This window comes from Schistosoma mansoni, chromosome W, assembly GCF_000237925.1.
Source record: "Schistosoma mansoni strain Puerto Rico chromosome W, complete genome".
Classification (NCBI taxonomy): Eukaryota; Metazoa; Platyhelminthes; class Trematoda; order Strigeidida; family Schistosomatidae; genus Schistosoma; species Schistosoma mansoni.
The window spans coordinates 692753-705510 of NC_031502.1; the positions used below are offsets into that span (position 1 = coordinate 692753).

Consider the following 12758-nt stretch of genomic DNA (forward strand, 5'->3'; position numbering starts at 1 on the left):
AAGTAATTTACTTATGGTTAGAGCTATTAATAATCTCTTTCTAAGGCTCATACTTATTTATTCATATCTGGATATACATTAATAAACTCTTCTATTTGTCTAAAGATAGTTTCTTCTGTGTATTAACTTTTTATTTTGAGTTAAATATCAGTCTGTTAGGATTTATACCAAAGTTCTATATGATTTGCGTAAATCACCAAACCACATCATGAAGCAAGCTCTAACTTTGAATCCTGATAGGAAGTGAAAAAGAGAAAGTCAGAAGAACACAGTACGTCGGGAATTGGAGGCAGACGGGAGTAGGATGAATAGGAACTGGAAACAATTGTAAAGGTTTGACGAGGACAGGGTTGGATAGAGAATGTTGGTGGGTGATGTGATGTTTCTGATAGAACTTCTACTGAACGCTGATTGGATAAAATGCTTCTTAATGTTTCCTAAGCCTTTCTTGTCTTTTTCGAGAAGTTTTCTGGATCACCCCAACAATTTTGTCATTCCTTTAAGCAACACATAAATTTCTAACATACTGTATGGACAAACTGTTATATCCCGAAGAGGATTATGAACGGTAAATTTTGAGGACTATTTATGCACCAATACGATATGTATATTTCCTATTGTTTAATTGTTAAGTAACTTAACTATTCAAATTCATGTCCCTTTTATTATAAGCTTTATTTTGACCTATAGACTATTATCATGCGATTTACCATTCTTGAGTTATTTCCAGTCTATTAATCACTGCCTCCCACATTCACAGCCACATTCGGCCAAATCTTGTACAAATGTTGTTTCTTATTTTATGGTACGATGTGGTCAGTTTGTTTGGTATATAAACGCAGTATGTTTGAGAATAATGATTCATGTTACAGAGGCTGTTATTGGTGTTCTGGACTTCACTGGTTGGGTTTGGCAGAAAGCAGGACCGATAAGTACTCTAGACTGCTCGTACCGGTTTCGTGTGTCATTGGTCCGATAGATAATTCACTGCTCTCCAATTGGCGGCATCGCCGCGTCATGTATAAACAGGGCACTAAGGTACACAGGTTATAGCACCAATGTACTGCTTTATAAGGATTGATAAAAACTACTGAAAATACTTATTTGTATAAACTGTGTTCTTAACTTATCATGATCGAAATATTTTAATAATCAGTTCAGTCTCTAGTATCAGAAACCACAGAATACAAAACATCCATTTAGTGATTAGGAAATAGGTTTTTCAGTAGATTGAGGTCAACAGGAAGGTAGTTTAGAACTAGAAAGTACAGGAATCTGTTTCGTTATAATATAAAACTGGTCAAGAAAATCTTCGTACTCACACGAAATGAAACTTAGATAGTTTGGGTCTCATAGAGAATGTGACAAACAGGATTACAACCAAGGACATTACAATATTCTCACTTACTCTTATAGATATCGTTTATTATCTAATGTAATTTGTAGGTATATATCTCATTTCAAAATTAGTCACTATTTCTTCATCTATTTAGTTTATTGCATCGATAACAAGTTTGTAATCTGGACAGATGGATAGTGGCTAACAGTGGAATCCAGTCTGACGAGCGTTTCGTCCTATTTTAGACCCGTCAGCTGGATGTACCTATATCTCAGAGTTGATGTTCACTCTGGTACTCGAACCCAGTACCGTTCGCTTCAAACTCCATCACGTTATCCACTCAGTTACTGAGTCCTGATAGCCACTTTCTTGTGCAATGTGGTGAAGTTTAAATTCATTTGGTACTATTTGTTTGAATCTTCCCATTGATTCCTTAGTTTAGTTTGAATTACAACCTACTATTTGATAGTCTTTTTTTAAATTATGTTAATAAAGCTACTTCAAACAAAAGAAAATATAGGTCAGAAGGGGTTGTGTGGAGATTTCAGTATTTTCATAATTGAAATCATGAGTCAATTGAAGATAAACCATCATGGAAAACCTGGAAGCACTGGACGGCTGTTTCTCCTTATTGTCGGACTCCTCAGCAGTGAGCATCCACGATCCCTCACTCGCGAGATTCGAAACCAGGACCTACCAGTCTCGCGCCAGAGCACGTAACCTGGTAACTAGTGACTGACTTCAAGAGATAGTTCCTCGAGTTCTAGTGGGAAGCAGTGACCAGTGGAGTTCTGCCAAGTCTGCTGTAGAGATATCAACTCACTGAAGACAATTGGTGAACGGTTGCTCAACTCCGTTGATTGATTGAAGTTAGACATTAACACCGTTGGATGCCGGCTCAGTGGCCTATCGGGTAAGTGCTCAGGCGTGAGACTGATAGGTCCTGGGTTCGAGTCTCGCGAGTGCGGGATCGTGAATGAGCACTGTTGAGGAGTCCCACAATAGGACGAAACGGCCTTAAAGCAGTGCTTCCAGGTTTTTCATGGTGGTCTATCTTCAATTGACTCATGATTTCAACTATGAAAAGAAAAGAAAATATCACATTCATAGATAATTTAATAAAATAAAAAAAAACAAACTAACCATAACATCTACACTATCTGATGTAACTCGTAAAAAATTTCCTGGCCATGCAACTGATTCAAATCGTCTGATATTTTTATCTACTTTATGTACTCTCCAATATGCTTCAGTTGTACGTTCACCTGTAGCACGTAAATCAAATTTACAATGATTGATTTTAACTTCAGAATTGTTTGAATTAGTTTCATGAATGATTACAGGTAATAATGTTTGTTGAATTTCTGTACATAACCATAATATTGTTTGATCTCTTAGACAACCCTGTTGATATTTTTATTAAGAAAGAATAATGAAATAGAAGAAGATGATTATTAATTTAAGAAATCAGAATTCAAATTCATAGTCACTATTTTATGAAATAATCTTGAGAGAATTGAATTCATCTGATGTTTCTTTTTAGCTGTCAAAAGCATGATATATGTATATCTGGTTGACGGTCTTTCAGAAAGATTTTTCCTACAGGATGGGGTTGTCAACCTCATTCCTAACCCTCCTTCTTTACCCAGGCTTGGGACTGGCAGTAACCCTAGAAGAGCTACGGGTGGAGCCTTCTATGGGAGAGGACAAACCAGCTTCCAGCTAAAGAGGAGATTAAAAAAAGACATTGGAAGTGGATAGGACATACATTAAGGAAATCACCAAACTGCATCAGGAGGCGAACCCTAACTTGGACTCGTGAAGGGAAATGGAAAAAAGGAAGGCCAAATAACACATTACGCCAGGAAGTAGAAGCAGATATGTAAAGGATGAATGTTAACTGGAAACAACTGGAAAGGCTTGCCCAAGACAGAGTTGGATGGAGAATGCTGGTGGGAGGTCTATGCTCCTCCACGAGGGGTAACGGACGTATATATATATATATATCTATATATATAACCCGTCAAATAACCCCCTTCAATGATGAAAGAGAAACTAAGGGCAGTATATAGTTTGTAGTAACAATATTGTAGAAACCTTACGAAAGCCTATGTGCATTTCTGTTATACCTAAATGAATGACAGAAACCAAACAGAACTAAAAACCTGCTTTAGGCACCCATCATTTTTATCAACATATATCAGCCGTAGTTCCCAAAGTTTTAATGGGATGCTTCGATCAATGGAGTTCAATCACGTTGTGAACAAAACAAAATATAATTGATAGTTGAGCAAAATGGTCGATTGACAGAAGTTAGAAATGTAGGGAACTTTAAAACATCCCAGTACTCTAGGGGTTCTGCGCTCTTCGTGATATTTGAAGGTCTTGTGTTTGATCTCTGAGGGGTCATGGATGTGTATTCCTGAGGATTTACGTTCTAAGATGAAACGAATTTCAAGTTTTCAACGGTTACTTAACCGAAGTCATTCAGTGTTGTCAAAATTCAAAGCAAACAGTCTCCAAGGTAACTCATGATTATATATTTTGCTCGATTTTCCGATTTTATTTGAGTTTTTTGATGATTCATGTTTATAATTAAAGACTCTTCACGAATAATGCAAAACAATTTATGATGCTCTAGGATCCTGAGGGAACAAATGGCGGCTACCATGAAACAGTATCTCCTTACGTTGCTCCACTGCTTTGTGGATTAGACCTTTAGGTCAAAGGCTCCAGGTGTGGTCCCCTTTGGAAGATCACCTGCTTCTGTTTGGGCACCCGGGCAGTATCGCAGTCCACACAAATCAACTGACTTATGTGGTGCATATGTATTCAGTGTACTTTCGTACCAGTATTTATATGTTCAAATTAATTAATTAATTATCTGACGCAAAACATATCATAAATCGTAATGTTATAGTTAGGTATACAGGAAAAATAAAAATAAACTAAGACTTACTTTTACATACGGTAAAAATAATTTCCCAGGAATTGTTATAGGACCTGTAGCCCCGCTGACAACACGGCCATCTGGTCCAACATAAACATGGATCTTTCTAGATTGTAGTGAATTCTTTTTGTTTATTTCAAGTGCTATGAGACGTTCTGACTGAGGGCGTATTTTAAAGTTGAAACATTGTGAATCTAAATTAGAACTAACTAATGAAATGAAATAAAAGAGTTGAAAATTTAATTGTTTGTATGTATTCAATTGCAATGTTATTTTACGGAAAAAACGTTTAGTGTTACCAAGTATAAAAAACACTCACTTCACTCGTTATAAACAGAGATGAATGACGACTAGCACTGGAACCCAGGATGCACGTTTCGTTTCATTTTGGACTCGTCAGCTGGATGTGCTTGCATCCTAAAGTTGATATCCACTCTGGGACACTTGAGCACACAATACTATGGAGTTCCAAACTAGAATAAGGTTGTCACCCATTCTTCTTGGTTTCAAATAGTCATATTGATGTATTTTGAAATAATAACATCAGCGGAGAATTTGTATACTACGACCAACTTAACTGCAGTAATATATATTTATTGTCTTCAGAATCAGATGTAAATGAAACGTGAATATTTGTGATATATCACTGAGTTTATTCACTTTGAATGTAGCTTAAGATTACATTATATTATGGATTTTATATTTTTCATTGCTGATATCTAAATTAGCCCCCGAAATACCGTGATACGGCTGAGGGTTTATGCATTACCAATTGTAGAATGTTCTAATTCTTAAATGTAAATGGATTCTTTGTTCATACTGAGTTGTCTGCCAATATTTTCGCTTGCTCTTTCCTTTCAGATTCTCATAGAAATGCTTATCTTTACAATTCTGAGAAACTATTAACCTCAAGACTAGATACAATCTAGTAGAAGTTTAAATATTACAACAGGTTGATCTATAACAAAAACCATCTTTAAAGTTCATTTGAACTAGAGTGAAAGCAGTCATTATAAAACCTAGACTAATAGATGTCTTCTATTTAATTAAGTTAATAAAAAAATTAACTCGAGGGTTTTGAGATGTTGAGTTATCTTTTATTAACGAAACTTGGATCAATTCATTCTAATCATATGGTATAGAAAAAAGAGGGTGATGTATTGACAAATTGTAAACTTAAACAAGGTAGTAAAACAAGTCTCATCAGTAACAAGGGAAATAAATAAATTCACTTGGTGTTGTTTACTTGTATCTTCCCATTGTTATTTTGGTCTGTTATTGATCAGTCTCTTGTTGGCATATGTGCATCCTGTGCGGACTGCCTCGATATTGCCTAGAGTTACAAACTTTATAAGCAAAGATGAATAGTTGCTAGCAGTGGGATCCAGTTTGACGCGCATTTTATCCTATTTGGGACTCGTCAGCTGGATGTACCTGCATTTCACAAACAGGTGGATATCAGAACTCAGTAGCTGAGTGGATCTAAACACATTGAAAGCCATGGATTTTGTGCACTTGAAAATGAACGAATACATTTTGTATTTTTATTACGATTATTCACATTAATATTTGATTTCAAATTATCATTGAATTTATTATAATATTCTATATCTTGATTTGATATAGGTCGTTTATCTAATATATCTCCTGAACCAAATCGTTGTCGCAGAGATAGTCGTGATATTTTTGAACATCGTGAACTAGTTAATCCATAAGAGACGTTGAAAACTAGTATTGAAGAAAAAGAAATTTATTTAAAAGAGATTACTAGACATAATTAAATAGATCTAATGTCATTTAATAACGTTAGGTATGTGAGTTATTATTTGAGGTTTATAGTCGCACATATTGTAGAAGTTCAGAATTATATATTTTCTTCATTGAAGTTTACTCCCACATAGATCCCTTAGTCGGATTACCAAGAAACATTAAACCATGATTCGCCCCCAAATGCCCTGGTACGGACGAGAGTGGGACGAGTCCGCTCTCCCTCTCCAAATGCTCTCATATAGTCACGCGTATATAGCCTCTGACAGGGAAGTCCTACTCATTGCATTCTCGTGGCAGGGGTGTTGTTTACGAAATTGAGAGGACGAAAGGTGAATGTCCGGCGCTTTAACTGGGTTAGTGGACACGACGTGTCTACCTAGGGGGGTTGGAAACCCTTGGTTCCAAGCCAATAGTGCACATGGGCTCCAGTATCTTGAGGGAACAAATGGTGTATGAATCAATCGTTGGTCACTGACTACCATGGGACTGCATCTCTTCACAATGCTCCACTGCCTTGTGGATTAGATCTTTTGGTCAAAGGCTCGGGATGTGGCTCCCTAAGAAAACCACCTGATTCAGTTTGGGCACCTAGACCTAGGCACCTAGCCCTCACACAAATCAAATGAGATTTGTGCGGCGCATATATATCTGGTGCCTCCTTGTACCAATATTTATGTGTTTAAACAAATAAAATAAAAATCACACCAGTCACAAAAAGCTCTGTACCAATTCAGTTATCACAAATAACTTCTTTATCCATCATGTTATTGAATACATGAGTTCTAACATGAATATCGTTCGTTTTGTTAAAGTACATTTAGAGAGCAATATTTACCAACAACTATCATGTTACTTTTAAGTTTTCCATTATTTATGATTGGTGTATCCCGTGGAGAATTATGCATAGTAACTTTGAGGACTATTTATAGACCAATGTGATATATATATTTCCTATTGTATAACTGTTAAATAACTAAACTATTTATATTTGTGTCTCCCTTATTATAAGCTTTATTTTGATCTATAGACTATTATCATGTGATTTGCCGTTATTAAGTTATCCCCAGTCTATTGATTACTGTCCCCCTCCCCCTATTCACAGCCACATTTGGCCAAATCTTGTACAAATGTTATTTTCTGTTTTATCGGTACGATGTGGTCAGTTTGTTTGATATATAAACCCAGTATGTTTGAGAATAATGATTCATATTGCAGAGGCTGTTACTGGTGTTCTGAATCTGAAAGAACTATTGTAATATTAGCTCGGTTGTAAAATAGGTGACCCAAATGTTTGAGCAGATATTTCTTTTAGACAATTAGTCAAATCATTTTCTCCTTGGTAGCAAATACTCCACATGTGTATATTAAATAGTGAAAATCAGTAAGTTTTTGAATTAAGCTACCTGAAAGAACAACTAAGTAAGTATCAGATAGGATGTGGACATCGCCAGACCAAAACTGTCATTCAAAAATTTTAGTTACTTCTAAGTAGGCAAATAAGTATTACTAAATAAATTCATTTATCCGCTGTGTGAAATATAGATCATTTTTTATTTAGTCTGTTTGTTGCTTGAAAGAAAAAGAAAGGTAGTAAATAACAGTTCGTAAAAAATGGTCTGATCCAAAGTGATTTCTGTTTTTCACCACTTATTTTTACTTACGAAAATTTTAACAGCTGAATTCATGAGTCGATCTAAGCTAGACCATTACTGAAAAACTGTAAGCACTGAACGGCCATTCCATCCTAGTACAGGACTCCTAGACAGTGCCTATCCACGATCCAGTACACAGGACTCGAACCCACGACCTTCGGTTTCGCGTACGAAGCCTTAAGCACTGAGCCCATATCCAACGGTTACTTAATTACGCCTGTTTAACCCTCGTATAGGAGCATAGGTCATCCACTAGCATTCTCCATTCAACTCCACTCTGAGCAAGCCTTTTCGGTTTCTATTCATCCTTTCCATGTTTGCTTCCGATTCCTGACATAGTGTGTTCTTCGGCCTTCATCTTTTCCAATTCCCTTCACGATTCCAAGTAAAGGTTTCCCTCGTGATGCAGTTTGGTGATTTCCGTAATGTATGTTCTATCCACCTACATCGTGTTTTCCTAATCTCCTCTTCAGCTGGAACCTGGTTCGTTCTCTCCACAGTAGGTTGATCTTGATGGCATCCGGTCAACAGACATCGAGTATCTTATGTAAACAACTGTTTATAAATACTTGCGCGTTTTTGATGATGTTTGTGGTAGTTGTTGAAGTTTGATCTCCATACAGTAGAACTGTGTTGACGTTGGTATTGAAGATTAAGAGTTTGATCTTGTTTGAGAGTTGTTTTGAGTTCCATATGTTCTTCAACTGTGGTAATGCTGCCCTTGCTTTGCCAACCCTTGCCTTTACATCTGCATCCGATCCTCCTTGTTTATAAACGATGCTTCCCAGGTACGCGAAAGATTCCACCTTTTCCAGAGCTTCTCCATCAAGAGTGATTGGGTTGGCGTTCTCCGTGCTGTATTTTAGGATCTTGCTTTCCCCTTGTGTATGTGGAGGCCTACTGGTTCAGAGACTGCTTCTACACTAGTTATCTTCATCTGCATTTGTTAGTATGTATGGAGTTGAACGGCCAGGTCATCTGCGAAGTCCAAATCTTCTAATTGATTCAGAGCTGTTCATTGTATGCTGTGCTTTCTTTCAGATTTCGAGGTCTTCATAACCCAGTAAATCATCAAATAAAGGGAAAGGGGGAGAGTAGACATCCTTGTCTGACTCCGATCGTCACTTGGAATGCATCTGTCACCTGTTCTCTATGCACTATTTTGCACTGTAGTCTGTCGTATGAATTCCATATAACGTTGACAATCTTCTCAGGTACTCCGTAGTGTCGAAGAAGTTTCCATGTAATTCTCCTATCCATACTGTCAAATTCCTCCTCATAATTAAGTAAGTTGATGCATAGTGACGAATTCCACTCTTCTGATTGTTCGACGATGATCCGTAATTTCTCAATCTGGCCTGTGCACGACCGATCCTTACGGAATCGAACCTGTTGATCATGAAGTTGGGCGTCTACTAAGTCTTCCATCCGGTTCAGTAACACTGTTGAAAACATTTCCTGGTACTGACAGTAGTGTGATGCCTCTGTAACTCTCACATTTGCTCAGATCTCCTTTCTTTGGTATTCAACGATGTTAATGTCTGACTTCAATCAATCTATGATCTTGCTCAACCTTTTATCGATTGTCTGAGGTGGATAACTATCTCACACCCAACATGGATTGAATTCCACTGGTCACGGCTTTTCACTAGAACTCCAGAAAATCTTAAGGGGTCCGGCTTAAAACCACTTCAACTTTTAATGGTGGGTTTGTTTAGAAGTTACTGAACGATAAACCTTTTATCCATAACAAGGAAATTATAGTAGAATTTAGAAATAAGATTGCTAGTCGAGTATTGTAGTACGTGTCCAGTTAGTAAGAGGTTTCAAGTATTTCTTTTGAGTTAAATAATCCTATGTCTCCAGAGTTGCTATCATCAACTTATTTGATCGTTTTGTCTTTTGTATAAAAAAATATGGAGTTGGACCCGCTGTACTCGTTGAACTTAAACAATACTCTGTCAACTACTATTTATAAGCGGTTCAAATTCCTTAAAACATTAATGTAAACAAAAATGTTTAAAGAATAACTTTCACCTTCACCAATTTTTTGATTTGATACTCCATTCACTGAATCAATCGGTTGACAATCAATACGGTTAGAATCAACTATACGCATAGGTGCACCAGTTAAATAACTATAGAAAATGATTTTAGTGCCTGGTTTAAATTTCCATTTTTCAACTTGCCACTGTATCAAAAAAACAAAACAATAAAGAGAACTAATCAGTTAGTATTAAAAAAAAAATGATTTCAAAGCTTGTTTGATTGTTTATTAAAGTAGATGATCTCTGGGGTAGCTGAATAATTTTGGAAAAATGTATAAACTGAACTCAGAAGGGGTTTTTGTGGAGATTTTAGTATTTTCATAGTTGAAAGCGTGAGTCAATTGAGGAGTCCCACAATAGGACGAAACAGCCTTAAAGCAGTGCTTCCAGGTTTTCCTTGGTGATCTAGCCTCATTTGACTTACGCTTTCAACTATGAAAGAACTTATAGTTTCCTATTTTTTTTTCAAAGTTGAGAGCTTTTCACACTATACGAAATCAAATAAAAACTATCCTGTTAAAACGATGATAAATGGTTACCAGTCTATTATATTACTGATAATGTAGTGTGGTCTACTTATATCCATATAAGTAGTATATGGTGATGGTCAGACATAGAATGTATTTTGGCAGAAGACCGATAAGGAAAGAACTGAAATGAAGCGCAATTGGTAGGAAACTGTATGAACAATCGAATTAGAGATGATGAACTGATATTTATAGAAGGAACAGTAAAGATTGAGACAATTGGTTGTTAATTTGCAAATTACCTGTTTGCTGTATGATTATCAGAATTTAGTGGGATAGTCTGTAATTTGTGCCTAAATACATTCGATTGTTCTGTTCGCTACAATAAGAGTTAGAGTCATCCTATTGTTAATATCTAAGACTAAATTTTATTCAGTCTTTAGTAGAATGTGTTGATTGTAAGCGCATGACCTAGATATAGCCATTAACACAATGTTTCATTATGTATATTATCGTGGGCTTCATAATGAAAGGTATAAATTATTCAAAGAAGGTCTTTCCACTGAACTTAGCTGCTATTTTCACAACTTATTGGATGCTTTCATTCACGGTTAGTTGTTATTTGATCAATTTGGTATACATCAGTTCAATTATATACTTCGCTATTTCATTAGAAATGAATTTACATAATCTTGCATGAGTTCACATACTTTATTATGCATATCTACCTTGCCTGTTGTCATATATATGTTAAAACAGATGAATAAAGTTGATCGGACAAATCTGTTGCTCATTCGTTTACATACTAGGTGCCAGTACTTGGTTTGAAGCACCGAAGTAGTTTATATGAAATTGAAAAAAAGAGCAGACAACGAATGTGTTTCATTTCGGCATAATTTTTAGACTGTATATGTTTTTTCTGAAATGTGAACTCGTAGTTTATCATAAAGGGATAATATAACTGTTTGTTCAATGAGATTACATGTCGTAAAATACATTTTAGTAAGGGGAATTTTCGTTTATTTCATAAAACATCCACTACTGACTACCTCAGAGATTGATTTCATAGAGTTATGGTGATAAGTTATGATTTTGGAGTAAATTTTAAAAAAAATGAACAGATTTCCCAATCAGCGAAAATGGAGGAGATTTATGAGCAAAGATGGATAGTGGCTAGCAGTAGAATCCAGGACGTGCGTTTCGTCCTAAACATCAATGGGAAGATTCAAACAAACAATACTGAATGAATTTAAATTTCACCACATTGTAAAAGAAAACGGCTATCAGGACTCATTAGCTGAATGGAGAACGAGATGGCGTTTGAAGCGAACGGTACTAGTTTCGAATTCCTCCCAGAGTGAACATCAACTCTGTGATGCAGGTACATCCAGCTGACGAGTCCCAAATAGGAAGAAACACTGATCAAACTGGATTCTACTGCTAGCCATCGTCCATCTTTGCTTATAATGCTTGTGAATTAAGACAATATCGTGGCAGTCTGCACAGTATGCACATATACCAATAAGAGACTGACCAATTGCAGTCCTAAACATTAATGGGAAGATTCAAACAAACAATACTAAGTGAATTTAAAGTAGATTTGTCTTTGAAAATTTTGAAAACTCTGACTATTCGATATCAATCCAAACGTTGAAAAGTATGTTCTTCACCAAGAGATTTGAAAGCTTTTAATTCATCAAAATGTAATCGAAACAGTTATTCATTGCTCAGTAATTTTTTATATTGTAACCATCAATTGTCGTTTGTGAGAAGTATCGTATTCGAACAATACCGAATATTCACAAATCTAACTAATAACTTGATGATGTTTACATTATTTCAGACGCCATTCACTGATACATCAGGAAACTGTGTTCGAAATTAAATTCATTTAGTATTATTTGTTTAAACCTTCCCATCGATGTGTTAGGACTGCAACTGATCAGTCTCTAATTGGCATATGTGCATACTGTACGTATTGCCTCGATATAGCCTAAATTCACAAGCATGGTAATCAAAGATGGATAGTGGCTAGCTGTGGAATCCAGTTTGACGCGCGTTTCGTTCTATTTGGAACTCGTCAGGACTCAGTGGCCGAGTGGATAACGCGATGGCGTTTGAAGTGAAACGAACTGAAACCTAATCACACAGAACCGCGGTTTCATTCTAGAACGTCATTTTTGTCTTCTAAAGCATACCAATTTTTTCACAAAACCCTAGCTATGTTTCTGTGGGCTGTCTAGTGATTCATGGAATGACATGCTTTTTAGGTCATCTCCAGGTATCTCCGTGAATTTTATGTGCTACTTCGGTAGTTGTGGAATCTCTGATATCGAAAATATGTAAGGAGTAGAAATGACCTCCAAACTTAAACTTGCTACGCTACACTATTAACCTTCGACAATTATATGTAAGATGTGCATAAAAATGAGCTTAACTGCTTCAAAAACTCCCTGAGCTTTCTAACTTGTTGGCCATTACGGATTTGGTTCCGGGGCTCCTACTTTCTCAGAGGTATAAGTCCAGTATTTT

General features: G+C 36.2%; 1 protein-coding gene across 1 annotated transcript in view; it reads right to left on the reverse strand.

The window, feature by feature from the left end:
- Smp_133840 (hypothetical protein) overlaps positions 1 to 12758 on the reverse strand; it is a gene marked incomplete at both ends in the record, with an annotated part of 58833 nt that overhangs the window by 29305 nt on the left and 16770 nt on the right. The window contains 4 exons of the mRNA XM_018799869.1: positions 2483 to 2743; positions 4299 to 4498; positions 5841 to 6017; positions 9749 to 9902. Coding sequence (XP_018653739.1) covers positions 2483 to 2743; positions 4299 to 4498; positions 5841 to 6017; positions 9749 to 9902 — 792 coding nt within the window. The remainder of the gene's footprint in view (positions 1 to 2482; positions 2744 to 4298; positions 4499 to 5840; positions 6018 to 9748; positions 9903 to 12758) is intronic.